The sequence below is a fragment of the Coregonus lavaretus genome (genome assembly GCF_964263955.1).
Source record: "Coregonus lavaretus genome assembly, chromosome: 9".
Lineage (NCBI taxonomy): Eukaryota > Metazoa > Chordata > Actinopteri > Salmoniformes > Salmonidae > Coregonus > Coregonus lavaretus.
Window position 1 is genome coordinate 44,225,010 of NC_139996.1, and position 16,218 is coordinate 44,241,227.

Sequence of the window (16,218 nt, forward strand, 5' to 3'; positions counted from 1 at the left end):
TCAAATCATCGTGTAAAAGCAGGTGAGCTGGTTCTACTATTTTTGGGCATTTTCTGGTGTTTTGTTGTGAAAAACTGAGCTGGTCGAGCATAACACGTTTAAAAAAAAAAAAAAATAATAATATTTTTTACCTTTATTTAACCAGGTAAGCCAGTGCGACCTGGCCAAGATAAAGCAAAGCAGTGCGATAAAAACAACAACACAGTTACATATGGGGTAAAACAAAACATAAAGTCAAAAATACAACAGAAAATATATATACAGTGTGTGCAAATGTAGCAAGTTATGGAGGTAAGGCAATAAATAGGTTATAGTGCAAAATAATTACAATTAGTATTAACACTGTAATGATAGATGTGCAAGAGATGATGTGCAAATAGAGATACTGAGGTGTAAATGAGCAATATAAATAACAATATAGGGATGAGGTAGTTGGGTGGGCTAATTTCAGATGGGCTGTGTACTGGTGCAGTGATCGGTAAGGTGCTCTGACAACTGATGCTTAAAGTTAGTGAGGGAGATAAGTGTCTCCAGCTTCAGAGATTTTTGCAATTTGTTCCAGTCATTGGCAGCAGAGAACTGGAAGGAATGGCGGCCAAAGGAGGTGTTGGCTTTGGGGATGACCAGTGACATATACCTGCTGGAGCGCATACTACGGGTGGGTGTTGCTATCGTGACCAATGAGCTAAAATAAGGCGGGGATTTGCCTAGAAGTGATTTATAGATGGCCTGGAGCCAGTGGGTTTGGCGACACGTCAACCTTGTTACCCATAGATAGACAGGCTAGAAATGTTGTAATAATATAATAAAATAAATGTGAATATTGCATTCAATTGCCCCTCCCTGTTGCACACAATAAGCTTCCATTCCCTATCACAAGGGGATTCATGGATGATTTAATTAGTTGGAGGGCCGTTCAAGTGGATTTATCCCAGATGTGGTAAATCCCCACTTCCTACTTGGTACGAACGCACCATAACACTGCTAACCATCCACTGTAGAGCTGTATAATATCACTCATTGGAAGCACAAGACCTAGCATATTGTGGAGCATTGTATGATGTATAGTTTTTGTTTCAATCAATAAAAACTAAGAAAAAAAAAATAACAACAGCCTTGTGCCCAATCTTGGGCATTAGATTTATTTCATTATTGAATTAAGCTGGAGAGAGGCACTTACTATAGTACATACTATAGTATATATTTTTTACCTCTTGCGATGGGATAACAATTTTGTTATGAAGTTGAACATGTGCTCTTTATGAAAGAATTAGGTGAAATCCAAAGTAATTTTTTCAGCATCACAATTTAAATTATATCACTGCCAAAGTTTTGTCTTGGTGGCCAACAAAAATTACCTGTACTGATCAATACTTAATCCTTAAGAGTCTAGTGACGCACCCACGCGGAAGTCTAATTATCATAATAAAACAATACCCCATCAAAATCTGTCAGTTTAAACTAGAGATATCAGTTTTTTTTTGCATGGGCTGCATCTCAATCCATTACTGTCACGCCCTGGCTCTGGGGACTATGTTATGTTGAGCCAGGGTGTGTAAGTCTATGTTTAATTTTCTATGTTGGTCTGAGTGACTCCCAATCAGAGGCAACGAGTGTCAGCTGGGTGTCTCTGATTGGGAGCCATATTTAACTGTTTGTCTTGCACTTTGTGTTTTGTGGTTTCTTGTTCCTTTTGGTTTGTGTATCGAAGGACTTCACGTTTCGTTCTTTGTTTTGATCGTGTGATCTAGTCAATAAATATAAATATGTTCACCCGCAACGCTGCGCCTTGGTCCTCTCTGTTCGACGAGCGTGACAGAAGAAACCACCTTAACCAGACCAAGCAGCGTGTTCAGGAGCCATCGCTGGCAGATCTCCGTGGCAACCTCGACTGGATCAAGCAGCGTGACGAGGAGAGAGGATGGACGTGGGAGGAGATGATTGCGAGTCTGGCAAGAGGGAGGAGAGACCCCCAGGAAATTTTTAGGGGGGGGCTCACGACGTCGGGCCAGCAGGTGTACGGGTTAGAGCGGTGCAAAGCGTTGGCAGAGAAGGCCGCCAGGTTAGGGGGGCCACTGGGCACAGAGGAGAGGGAAAGTGTGGAGGCACGGCGAGAGGTACTGGGGTGTGTTACCAGTCCGGTCCGGCCCGTTCCTGATCCCTGCGTGGGGCCAGTGGTGTGTGTCCCCAGTACGGTCCGGCCTGTTCCTGCCATTCCCACCACGTCAGTGGTGCGCGTCGTCAGCCCAGCCCGGCCTGTTCCTGCCATTCCCACCAAGTCAGTGGTGCGCGTCGTCAGCCCGGCCCGGCCTGTTCCTGCCATTCCCACCAAGTCAGTGGTGCGCGTCGTCAGCCCAGCCCGGCCTGTTCCTGCCATTCCCACCAAGTCAGTGGTGTGCGTCGACAGCCCAGCCCGGCCTGTTCCTGCTCCACGCACAAAGCCTACGGTGTGCGTCGACAGCCCAGCCCGGCCCGTTCCTGCTCTCCGCACCAAGTCTGTGGTGCGTGTCGCCAGCCCAGTCCGGCCCATCCAAGCTTCCCGCACCAAGCCAGTGGTGTGCGTCGTCAGTCCGGCACGGCCCGTTCCTGCTCTCCGCACCAAGTCTGTGGTGCGCGTCGCCAGCCCAGTCCGGCCCATCCAAGCTTCCCGCACCAAGCCAGTGGTGTGCGTCGTCAGCCCGGTCCGGCTCATTCCTGCTCCCCGCACCAAGTCAGGGGTGCGCTTCGTCAGCCCGGTCCGGCCCGTTCCTCCTCCACGCATCAAGCCAGGGGTGTGCGTCGTCAGTCCAGCACAACCCGTGCCTGGGTCATGTCCGGAGCCGGATCCGCCGCCGAGGCGGAGTGCCCACCCGGTCCCTCCCCTGTTGTGGTTGTTTGGCGCGGCCGGAGTCCGCGCCTTTGGGGGGGGGTACTGTCACGCCCTGGCTCTGGGGACTATGTTATGTTGAGCCAGGGTGTGTAAGTCTATGTTTAATTTTCTATGTTGGTCTGAGTGACTCCCAATCAGAGGCAACGAGTGTCAGCTGGGTGTCTCTGATTGGGAGCCATATTTAACTGTTTGTCTTGCACTTTGTGTTTTGTGGTTTCTTGTTCCTTTTGGTTTGTGTATCGAAGGACTTCACGTTTCGTTCTTTGTTTTGATCGTGTGATCTAGTCAATAAATATAAATATGTTCACCCGCAACGCTGCGCCTTGGTCCTCTCTGTTCGACGAGCGTGACAATTACATCCGTCTATGTCGGTCTTCTGCATCTGCTGTGGAAGGTGGCCAAGCTACAGCGGTGTTTATCAGACCATGAGACATCCGGAAAATCGGTCTTCCCACAAAAACATTTGTAGCATCTGAACGGTTTGGACTACAAACTAATATGACACTCTATGGAAAGGTTAGACTCCCCCTCACTCAATGGTGTCCTCTATTTTGCTCAATGATCCCCCACAAGTGTCACAGTAACCAGGTACTAGTGTAAAAAATGAATGGCAGTATGGAGGTAGTTTTGTGCCAACAAAAAAAAGGGGTTAAATATGTGTCCAAAAAAACACAAACATTTAGATCTCCTAGATACAGTATAGGAAAGACACTTCAAACCTTATTCCTTATGATTTATTTTTTGACTGTCTTGTTTTGCCATTTATGAATGTGTTATTCAATGCGTTTCTATGGGCCAAACTCAATATTTCAATGCTTTTATTTGATCAAAAACATTGGCTCCTAAAAAATTCAAAATCAAATAGCTAAATTATCCTTGGCATCTTAAAACAATTCCATATGTTAGCTTAGTAGACCCCCCCAAGCTTTAAAGCTTGAGTGACTTTCAGTTTTCTGTGATATGATATGTGTACACTATAACAAATATATGATGTGTTTTGCTCCTTTCACTCCTATCAATTTATTTTTCTTGCTTTTTCCAAAGTCTCTGAATGTGCGGATTAGCTTCGGTCCACTGCATATCGTTCTCATACTTGTCGAAAGTCAATACGAAGCACATTGTTATTGTCACCGTCCATAGCAATTATTTAAGCTCCAGTTTCATTTTCACTGAAAAGACAGGTTGCCCTGAGTCAAATGAGAGAGAACATATTATTCGTTTTCACTGAGAAGAATTGAAAGAGTTGAAACTTTACTTTCAGCAAATGTGCTCTTTCTCACAAGTTTGAGGACAAAACACAAGGAATACTAATGCCAAACATGACAGCTTATAATTAAATTATCATATTTTGGCATTGCTATACTTCATAGGGCTTTGAAGAATTTCCCAGCGTAATGTCAATTCAATGATAATGGGTTTGTTGGTTCAGTATCATGCTCAACCAAACTCAGTAGCCTGGTGGTTAGAGTGCACGCTCTGAGACAGGAAGGTTGGGTGTTCGATCGGTCAAGTCGTACCAAGGATTCTAAAACTGGGACTCGATGCCTCTCTGCCTGGCACTAAGCATTAAGAAGATGGATTGGGTGTAAGGCCCTACGACAGACTAGCTTTCTGTCCAGGGTGTGTACTTGTACATCAAGCTTCGTCATGCTACAGAATCAGGAGATGTATTTCCAGCAATTCTACACATTTTGCCACGGGGCGTAGAGACATTTCTGCAATTTTATAACACATTTCATGCAATTCTACTCATTTTTCCATGGGGCAGAGAATTTGTTTAGCAGTTTTAAAGTGAATTTCCTGCAATTCCACTCATTTTGCCATGGGGTGGAGAATTTATTTGGGCTGTTTTACAGCTAATTTCCTGCGATTCTACACATTTGTTACTGATATCTGAGTAAGAGTGACTAACAAAATCAATGGGGGCCCCCTGGAGGTCAGGGCCCCTTAGCACGTGCCCTTCATGCCCGGTCGGTATTCGGCCATGGTTACTACACATTTAGATAACTGGCTAGAATAATTTACCAATCTAAAAATTGTTAGCTGACATGGCTAATTGAGTGACAAGAGAAAAACTGCACAACCAGATATAGAACTTGCACCTTGTGTATTCAACTATTCTAACTCTCAACAGTAAGTTGAGACCGCGACTGAGTTCCTCCCTCTTCGGGGAGCCCTAGCAGCCGGGAGCCCTAAGCGACCGCTTATGTCGCTTATGCCTGGAGACGGCCCTGGAATAAGCCTAAGTCAAGGTTTCCCAAACTCGGTCCTGGTGCCTCCCATTGGTGCACGTTTTGGTTTTTGCCCTAGCACTCCACAGCTGATTCAAATCATCAACTCATCATCAAGCTTTGATTATTTTAATCAGCTGTGTAGTGCTAGGGTAAAAACCAAAACGTGCAACCCTGGGAGCCCCCAGGACCGAGTTTGGGAAACCCTGGACTAAGTCATACACACACTGTATAAATGATGTGTAGTAAAGTAATGCTGAGATGTGACGATAAATGCACCCCTTACAACATGTGAATATGGAAATTGAGGCGACAGCATCAGCTCAAAACAAAATGATCATATGAGGGATTAACAACCAGTAGGGTGCAACCATGAAACCATTAGTGGGTGCAAAAATGACAAATACTAGACAGGTGGCAATCTCAGCAAGGGAACGTGCACACACCCCATACAAGAGTATTACCTTTGTGACGAGAGTGGAAGTAAGAAGCATCTCTTTCTAAACTGACAGAGCTGGGGCATTTATCCAGCTATTAAACAGCTTGATCTGATCAATGGGGAAGACTGTTAATCAGTGGAGTAATGGTCATGTGCTATATTAGAATGACTTTATATTTTCTCCAGGGACACAGTTCACACAGATGTCTTCTTATGAACATTAAGCCATGTGTGTCAGTAAATGATAATTTGAATAGGATTTATTTGATATTACTGCCAGAGAATGATAGGATGCTCCCTCGGGACAGTGTAACCTAAGGGACATTGATTAAGCATTTTCTGAAATATGAATAGGCTACAATGCTCCTCCTTTTTTCCTATTCCACAATTAAAGGGTTAGATGTGTGTGGTGTTTGCAGTCCTCTAAGAAAGTGATGCCGGTAGAGGTGATTTTTCAAAGGGCCAGTAAGGCAAGTAATTCTCTAAAGATTAATACCGTAAAATCCTAGACCGTTTAAGACCTGGACATCTACTCTTGAGACAAAATCATAAACTATCAATCTATTGGTAAGTTTCATACATCCTGTCTAGAGCTACAGCAAGGATGTGCAAGATGCTAGTAATTGAAACAATGTTTCAGGAGGGGTGATATTTCATTCATAAGTAGACTTACAATTGAATTCTGAATTATTCTGGACATACAACAGAATTCCAGTCATTCATTGATTTTTGTTTTATGCACTATATCATGCTATTAGCATATGTTTACACTACATATAGGTGGGATTGGTGCATAAATTCCTAAAGAAGGGGTGACAAAAAAGTAAATACCTTTAGCCATAGCTGTGTTTCTTATTTCAGAGCTAAGCAGACACAACATATCACTCTGAATAATAAACAAGATCAAGGTGTTTGTCAGGTTTCTCATAGTCTCAGTAAACAACCCAGTCTTTGTTCACCACAGATTAGACACAATTCCCTATAGCTTGAAAAAACAACAACATTGACATATAATACTGGCTCAATATAAGAGACTAGCATCATATTTTATTTGTAGAATAAGGTCCTTTGCAAACCTGATTTACAAAGCTACCATTTCAGTCATCCTGTTTTATTCTACGACAAAGTTTCACCGAGCCCAAATCATGTTTCAATCATTAAAAGAAGAAAAGCTGTCCTTGAACTAATACTATATTAGATAATACTATAATGCAATCTTTCTTGTCTTGTTAAACCCATAATATGGCTCTCACCTGCAGTAGCCAGCAACTCCCCTGTTCTTCCCACTTTGCCCAATTGGTAAAAGACTCTGATACTACTTTCACAAAGTCTTCACGGTATGTTGCCTGTAAAAACAATTGTTTATATGATCCCCTTTTACCTAATACAGAAACAGTAGGAGGGAGGTTGGTCCTAGCTAATGTTAACCACCTATCTAACGTTAGTTACAACGAATTGAATTTGTTATGAAGAAAATGGTGTACTGGACACGAATGAGTTATGAAGAAAATCGTGTGGTGGACACACATTTCTTTTGGGGGTGTGCCTGTCACGAATTTCTAACAAGTCATTTCATGATTATCTGTGATAGTGTGTTATTCATATACTGTATAAAGACAAGTTGGCAAAAAGTTGGCAGCAAACCTTGGTTTGAAAGGTGTATGTCACGCCCTGGCTCTGGGGACACTGTTATGTTGAGCCAGGGTGTGTAGATTTCTGTGTTGTAGTTCTAGTTGTTTCATTTCTATGTTGGCCAGTGTGGTTCTCAATCAGAGGCAACGAGTGTCAGCTGTGGCTTGTTGTCTCTGATTGGGAACCACATTTAAACAGGCTGTTTTCCCACAGTAGTTGTGGGATCTTGTTCTAGTTGGTTTGTGTTAGACCGTGGACTGTCACGTTATCGTTTTGTTGTTTTGGTCGTGTAATCACTAAATAAAGAGTATGTTCGTCTTCAACGCTGCGCCTTGGTCCTCCTCTGTTCCCGACGATCGTGACAGTGTATGAGAAACTTATGACCAAGAACCACCTGCAATTCTGTAACTTCAGGCAGTGCTAAAAACCTTGTCACCAACAGTGTCATGTCCAATTACTTTAATTGGTTGTGTGACATGATGTTCAATAGATGTTTTTTCTCTCTCTGAAAAAAGTGAGATGATCTCATAAATATCTCAATACTCTTAAGCTTGTGTTTTTTTTTTAAGGCCGCAACCAGGGTTTGAGGTTTAGTGAGGTCCGGAAGGCCCCCCGACAATACATTTTTAGAAAGTTAAAGCATATTTACTGCATTTCTATACAATAATAATATATATATTTAATAATATTTGGAGAACAGCAGAAATGACCCCAGCCATTATCACCTTGGCTGCTGTAGGTTCATTCACTTCAGTCAGTCTACAAACACATAGCCTATTAGCTATGCAATTGTAATGTTATACTCCTGAAAGGGGTAAATATGAGAAATGATTCATACTGAATTTATGAATTCATAGAATGATTCATAGCTTTAGTGACTGTTCAGTCAGTTGTAATGATGAATTGCATAGCATCATCAACATCATCTAATTTACATAAATATATATTTTCAGAAATTACATAGCGTTCACATTTGAATTCCTAGGCATTACTAATCAAGCTCTGCGCAAACAGACATCAATGGAAAACACAGATGATCGTATTATCAGATTCACATGAATTATTAGAATATTACTTACGATTCTGTATTAATATCATTGATGTAGTGGTAAAAAAAAAAAAGGTGGGTAATGGGTAAACTATAAACTCCAGTGGGCGATCGAGATAAGACGAACAACCACCAATATAAACGAAAAGGTATGACCATTTTAGAACTGTATTGTTTGCATTTTGATTGCATTTTAATGGAGGCCTAGGCCATGGCGAGATGTTCATATTGAAACATATATTCTTTTTTTAAAGTTCCTAACCTGTTTGATAAGATTAGTACAGATTTTCTCAGGGGACCCCATATAGGGCCCCAACCCCAAGTTTGGAAACCACTGTACTAACCAATCTCTCTGCTTGCTTCCTCTCTCTGTCTCCTCTGCTTCCTCCAGCATGCATTGCAGCCTGCCTCAGCCTCACCACTGAGAGCCACATTACTGTCTGTCTCAGTAGCCTATTCACTGTAAAGCAAAGTTATTATGAGAACTTAGTGGGCTATTTTTTGCTCCTGCTGAGGTAGTCTCAGTTTAACGTTTGCTTCTTACTTAATCTTTCTAGTAATACAGTGAGGGAAAAAAGAATTTGAACCCCTGCTCATTTTGTACGTTTGCCCACTGACAAAGACATGATCAGTCTATAATTTTAATGGTAGGTTTATTTGAACAGTGAGAGACAGAATAACAACAAAAAAATCCAGAGAAACGCATGTCAAAAATGTTATAAATTGATTTGCATTTTAATGAGGGAAATAAGTATTTGACCCCTCTGCAAAACATGACTTAGTACTTGGTGGCAAAACCCTTGTCGGCAATCACAGAGGTCAGACGTTTCTTGTAGTTGGCCACCAGGTTTGCACACATCTCAGGAGGGATTTTGTTCCACTCCTCTTTGCAGATTTCTCCAAGTCATTAAGGTTTCGAGGCTGACGTTTGGCAACTCGAACCTTCAGATCCCTCCACAGATTTTCTATGGGATTAAGGTCTGGAGACTGGCTAGGCCACTCCAGGACCTTAATGTGCTTCTTCTTGAGCAACTCCTTTGTTGCCTTGGCCGTGTGTTTTGGGTCATTGTCATGCTGAAATACCCATCCACGACCCATTTTCAATGCCCTGTCTGAGGGAAGGAGGTTCTCACCCAAGATTTGACGGTACATGGCCCCGTCCATCGTCCCTTTCATGTGGTGAAGTTGTCCTGTCCCCTTAGCAGAAAAACACCCCCAAAGCATAATGTTTCCACCTCCATGTTTGACGGTGGGGATGGTGTTCTTGGGGTCTTAGGCACATTCCTCCTCCTTCAAACATGGCGAGTTGAGTTGATGCCAAAGAGCTCGATTTTGGTCTCATCTGACCACAACACTTTCACCCAGTTCTCCTCTGAATCATTCAGTTGTTCATTGGCAAACTTCAGACAGCCCTGTATATGTGCTTTCTTGAGCAGGGGGACCTTGCGGGCGCTGCAGGATTTCAGTCCTTCACGGCGTAGTGTGTTACCAATTGTTTTCGTGGTGACTATGGGCCCAGCTGCCTTGAGATCATTGACAAGATCCTCCCGTGTAGTTCTGGGCTGATTCCTCACCGTTCTCATGATCATTGCAACTCCACGAGGTGAGGTCTTGAATGGAGCCCCAGGCCGAGGGAGATTGACAGTTATTTTGTGTTTCTTCCATTTGCGAATAATCGCACCAACTGTTGTCACCTTCTCACCAAGCTGCTTGGCGATGGTCTTGTAGCCCATTCCAGCCTTGTGTAGGTCTACAATCTTGTCCCTGACATCCTTGGAGAGCTCTATGGTCTTGGCCATGGTGGAGAGTTTGGAATCTGATTGATTGATTGCTTCTGTGGACAGGTGTCTTTTATACAGGTAACAAGCTGAGATTAGGAGCACTCCCTTGAAGAGTGTGCTCCTAATGTCAGCTCGTTACCTGTATAAAAGACACCTGTGAGCCAGAAATCTTTCTGATTGAGAGGGGGTCAAATACTTATTTCCCTCATTAAAATGCAAATCAATTTATAACATTTTTGACATGCGTTTTTCTGGATTATTTTGTTTTTTTTCTGTCTCTCACTGTTCAAATAAACCTACCATTAAAATTATAGACTGATCATTTCTTTGTCAGTGGGCAAACGTACAAAATCAGCAGGGGATCAAATACTTTTTTCCCTCACTGTATCTATAAGCGACTATTTACCAGTTGTGCACTCATTCTCCGAGAGTCGGTTTGTTTGGGGGATGTCTGTAGACAAGGCAGTAGTCGCGGGATGGTTTTAAAATTGCCTTTGTCCGGCATCTCGCACACACACTCTCAGCAGCATCTCTAGTTGACTACTTTAGCCGACTCCGAGCTGGGGTAGTTCGTTTCACGTCTCAGGCTCTTGGCCTTTGCCGCAAGAAGACGGAATTAGCCGTTAGAGAGAGTGGTGAATGTGCTGCTAAAAAGGCAAATCTGGGAGGCAAATCCTGGGGACGCAGGTGAACATAACAAACAAACCACTGTTCATGATTCCACTCGTTCGCAGAGGCAAGCGCGATTAGAACTCAGTCAGGTCAAGAGTATAAGCGTTCTGACCTTTGATCAACGGTGGGAGCAATATTAATTTTCTTTATTGTGTACTATATACAGTATATTTTTAAAAATATTGTAAAAAATAAAAAAATACAGGTCCGGACCTCGGTGTCCTCTGATGTGGTTATGGCCCTGACCACAGTCTACTACTGCACCTCACTCCGTGCAGACTGCAACCAGCTCTACCAATAAAGATACAATGATGAGGTATATTCACCATCTGTCAAAACAGTAATGGGTACGCTTACAGATGTAAGAGACTTAAAAAATGATAACTAGTTTTGATGATTTATTTGGTCCCCATTGAATTGCTCTCATGGGGTATAGTCTATATAATAAGCTTACCATTGAACAGTAAGGATTGTAAACCATTTGTATCTTACATTAAATTGGAAGAACATTACACAAATTGATTAGGACTACGTATAGCTTGGCTAGTAAAGACCTTCTATAACGCAATCATAGTTTGCAATACTTGTGACTTATGTAAGCCAATGTTCAGCTATCAAATGCCTGGCCACATCTACTCAAAGCCGTCATTTCCTAAATGTTCCAGTCACACTTTTAATGAGGAAACATAGAGGTCTACACTTTCTGAATGCATTGGAGGCTGTTTGTGTAAAGTAAAAACACAAAATATGCTACATTACTGTCATGGTTTCTGTGTTAATTATTAGAAAATGTCTTAATTGTTGCAGACCACCCATTGTTTCACACCATCCAACAACTGTAACGAAGTGAGAAGAGATTCCTAACGCACCAGAACTGTACTAATGAGATATGGTCCAAAAATAGTGGGGGAAGAAAACAAAGCCTTTCTTCGCTAAACCAGATGCTCCACTCAGTGTCTCAATTTAATAGACTGATGCAGCTTCCAGTAGAAAACTTCAATGGAAAAATCACTCTTTGAATTCATCCATCCTTACTATATACTGCAACCTATGAAATCATTTGAAATTGTCCAGTTTGCTACAGTATTTGGACCAATTGAACGTTTTGTATTGCCATGGGTTTTGCTGGATCATGATGTGTGGTATGACACTGACTGAAAATGTGCATTGTAATCCCATGGGAAGATAAAATAGGCAATATGAAGATTGAGGTAGAGGTTCCTCAGCTTATTCACAGATACCATGCTTTCCAAGTGTGACTGATGACCTATGTACATCCCGGAAAATCATATGCAGCATTCTAATGGTGAAAATTGTTGAGAACAACCATATCATTAGCAATTTAATTTTCACATGTCATTACATGGCCAACATTCAGTGCCGAGAACTGAAGTGATGGTACTTAATTAAGTTGATTGGCTAGTAAACAGCAGGGGTCAAAATAATTACTGACCTTAAAGGGTGATACAACATGACACTGACCACAGACTCTGTCCATTGCCTACCACCTCTATCAACAAAGAGCCTCTGAGGTTCACAACATATTAGCCAAATGAGAGATGAATTCCGCACAATGGATTACAGACAATTACACTGTAGACAACACATGTTGTGTTCCCATTAGTCATAGAACTGATGAGGATTACAACTGTCTGATGACAAGCCAAACCTCACACCTGAGCCAGCACTTCATATTAAAGACCACATCTACGCATCAGTAAGCCATCCTTTTCTGTCTAATCAAGAGCTAAGAACCCCCACTAGCTCCTGGCTCAACAGCAACTAGTCTCACTACAGCAAGGATCTCTAGGTAAAAGTAAAATAATCATATTCAGTTTTACATTTTATCAGATCGCATCTTATTCCCTTCTGTATGAGGTGCAGGCGCCAGTCAATGCATACAGAATAAGATGAACAGCATATCTGACTATGTTACATAGCCTAGACATGTAGGCCTACAGTTGATATACAGTGAGGGAAAAAAGTATTTGATCCCCTGCTGATTTTGTACGTTTGCCCACTGACAAGGAAATGATCGGTCTATAATTTAAATGGTAGGTTTATTTGAACAGTGAGAGACAGAATAACAACAAAGAAAATCCAGAAAAACGCATGTCAAAAATGTTATAAATTGATTTGCATTTTAATGAGGGAAATAAGTATTTGACCCCCTCTCAATCAGAAAGATTTCTGGCTCACAGGTGTCTTTTATACAGGTAACGAGCTGAGATTAGGAGCACACTCTTAAAGGGAGTGCTCCTAATCTCAGTTTGTTACCTGTATAAAATACACTTGTCCACAGAAGCAATCAATCAATCAGATTCCAAACTCTCTACCATGGCCAAGACCAAAGAGCTCTCCAAGGATGTCAGGGACAAGATTGTAGACCTACACAAGGCTGGAATGGGCTACAAGACCATCGCCAAGCAGCTTGGTGAGAAGGTGACAACAGTTGGTGTGATTATTCACAAATGGAAGAAACACAAAATAACTGTCAATCTCCCTCGGCCTGGGGCTCCATGCAATATCTCACCTCGTGGAGTTGCAATGATCATGAGAACGGTGAGGAATCAGCGCAGAACTACATGGGAGGATCTTGTCAATGATCTCAAAGCAGCTGGGACCATAGTCACCAAGAAAACAATTGGTAACACACTACGCCGTGAAGGACTGAAATCCTGCTCCGCCCGCAAGGTCCCCCTGCTCAAGAAAGGAAATATACAGGCCCGTCTGAAGTTTGCCAATGAACATCTGAATGATTCAGAGGAGAACTGGGTGAAAGTGTTATGGTCAGATATCAAAATCGGGGTCTTTGGCATCAACTCAACTCGCCGTGTTTGGAGGAGGAGGAATGCTGCCTATGACCCCAAGAACACCATCCCCACCGTCAAACATGGAGGTGGAAACATTATGCTTTGGGGGGGGGGGGGTTTCTGCTAAGGGGACAGGACAACTTCACTGCATCAAAGGGATGATGGAGAGGGCCATGTACGTCAAATCTTGGGTGAGAACCTCCTTCCCTCAGACAGGGCATTGAAAATGGGTCGTGGATAGGTATTCCAGCATGACAATGACCCAAAACACACGGCCAAGGCAACAAAGGAGTGGCTCAAGAAGAAGCACATTAAGGTCCTGGAGTGGCCTAGCCAGTCTCCAGACCTTAATCCCATAGAAAATCTGTGGAGGGAGCTGAAGGTTCGAGTTGCCAAACGTCAGCCTCGAAACCTTAATGACTTGGAGAAGATCTGCAAAGAGGAGTGGGACAAAATCCCTCCTGAGATGTGTGCAAACCTGGTGGCCAACTACAAGAAACGTCTGACCTCTGTGGTTGCCAACAAGGGTTTTGCCACCAAGTACTAAGTCATGTTTGGCAGAGGGTTCAAATACTTATTTCCCTCATTAAAATGCAAATCTATTTATAACATTTTTGACATGCGTTTTTCTGGATTTTTGTTGTTGTTATTCTGTCTCTCACTGTTCAAATAAACCTACCATTACAATTATAGACTGATCATGTCTTTGTCAGTGGGCAAACAAAAAAAACTAAATCAGCAGGGGATCAAATACTTTTGTCCCTCACTGTAGGTGTATCAAATTCAATCACACAATCAAAACACACTCACCCTTTCTGCTGACTGTGCCGTCCCAAAGAAGATAGGTATAAAAGCTAACCAAATTATACACGTAGTATACATAGTAAATCCAATAGGCTTAGCCTCGTTGAAGGTCTCTGGCACTCCCCTGGTCTTGATGGCGTAAACAGTGCATGTGACCATCAAGAGAATACTGTATCCAAGCGAGCAGATGAGTGAGAGGTCTGAGATGTCACACTTGAGCACCCCACGGGCGTTCTCAGGGTCCTGTGTGCGCTGCTCGCCATAGTCCACCACCATGTGCGACGGGTCGGCGGTGAACCACACAAAAACACCCAGTAACTGAACTGAGATCAGGCTGAAGGTTATGACCAGCTGGGAGGCCGGGGAGATGAACCGCGGTGCTGTCACAGCCTTCTTGCCCTGCTCGAAGATGCGGTGGATGCGGTTTGTTTTGGTAAGCAGAGCTGCATAGCTGAAACACATCCCCAGGCCCAGGAAGATGCGCCTCATGGAGCAAACGGCAACGTCAGGGGCTGCGATCATGGGGAAGGTGATAGCATAGCACAGGAAGATACCTGTGAGCAAAACATAGCTCATCTCCCGGCCCGAGGCTCGGACAATGGGAGTGTCGTGGTAGCGCACAAAGGTGATGATGACGAAGGTGGTAACCAGAATGCCCAGGACAGAGATGAAGACTGGCACCACTGCCCAGGGTGAGTGCCACTCCAGCTTGATGATGGGGATAGGTTGGCACCCAGTGCGGTTCTTGTCAGGTCGTTGCTCATAAGGGCACAGCTCGCAAATGAACTCACTGGCCTGGAAGTGGTAGCCCTCACAGCGCTCGCAGTGCCAGCAACATGGTACTCCCTTCACCACCTTCTTTCTCTCACCCATCTTGCAGGGCAGGCTGCACACAGAGGCGGGCACAGAGGGGTCTCCACTGGTCCACTGCATGGCATCCATCTGAGTGGGGCAGAACATGTGTTACATTGATCTTAGAAATGGCCAAGAACTAAAAGAAGATGACTCATTAACATCGACTTGATTTATCAACATCATCATCATCATCGTCCCGTGTGGCTCAGTTGGTAGAGCATGGCACTTGCAATGCCAGGGTTGTGGGTTATATTCCCATGGGGGACCAGTATGAAAATGAAAGTATGAAAATGTGAGCACTCGCTACTCGCTCTGGATAAGAGCATCTACTAAATGTCTACAAATGTGTTTTTTTTTATTGTCATCGTCATTAAATTTCAAATCATATTTTTTCAACTTTGGCAAATTAGTTAAATTGATTGTATGACAGTTATTTGATAGGTATTGTGGAAAATGAGTCCCCATGGATATTAATGTGATTTATTAACAAGTAACATTATTAAGACTTGCATACAATAACAAGACAAAGCAGTTACCTAACATTTATGGAAATGGTAGCAACGCCATTCGTCCTTACATTTAGGTGTAGCTGGTCGGTCCAGTGGCCAATGACCTTGTACTCTGCTGTTGACCTGTTGTTGATCTGGTACTGAAAGATGTCGTAGCGTCCTGGAGCATCGCCATTCTCATTAAATGTGACAGGAGTCCCAGCACTTCCTGTAAAACAGGAAACACTATTAACTTTATTGAAAAATATACATACATTTAGAGAAAATATTACTAAAACAATGAACTTGGCTGGTGGTGTTATCACAACATAAATTATCTTCAGTGTTTACCCATGGGTATGATTACTAAACATATACAAATCAAATAATATGAAGACAAAATGTTTTGTGACAAAACAGATGGAGAATGCACTGCCATTGTAATATGCAAGTATCTCTAGAGGTTGTTTATCAGTGTACTTGTCACAGATACAGCCAACAAAATGAATTATCTGTCATTATTGACTACAATCTACACTGCCAAGTTCCAAATTCCTTTCAAGTAGCTATCTTGTCTCTCAGATGA

The 16,218-nt window shown here is 42.9% G+C and overlaps 1 protein-coding gene across 1 annotated transcript in view; it reads right to left on the bottom strand.

Annotated features, from left to right (window-relative positions):
- Positions 1-16,218, bottom strand: part of LOC311135373 (metabotropic glutamate receptor 8-like) — a gene marked incomplete at both ends in the record, with an annotated part of 298,164 nt that overhangs the window by 24,889 nt on the left and 257,057 nt on the right. Inside the window, one exon of the mRNA XM_084169312.1 lies at positions 15,722-15,861. Coding sequence (XP_084025438.1) covers positions 15,722-15,861 — 140 coding nt within the window. The remainder of the gene's footprint in view (positions 1-15,721; positions 15,862-16,218) is intronic.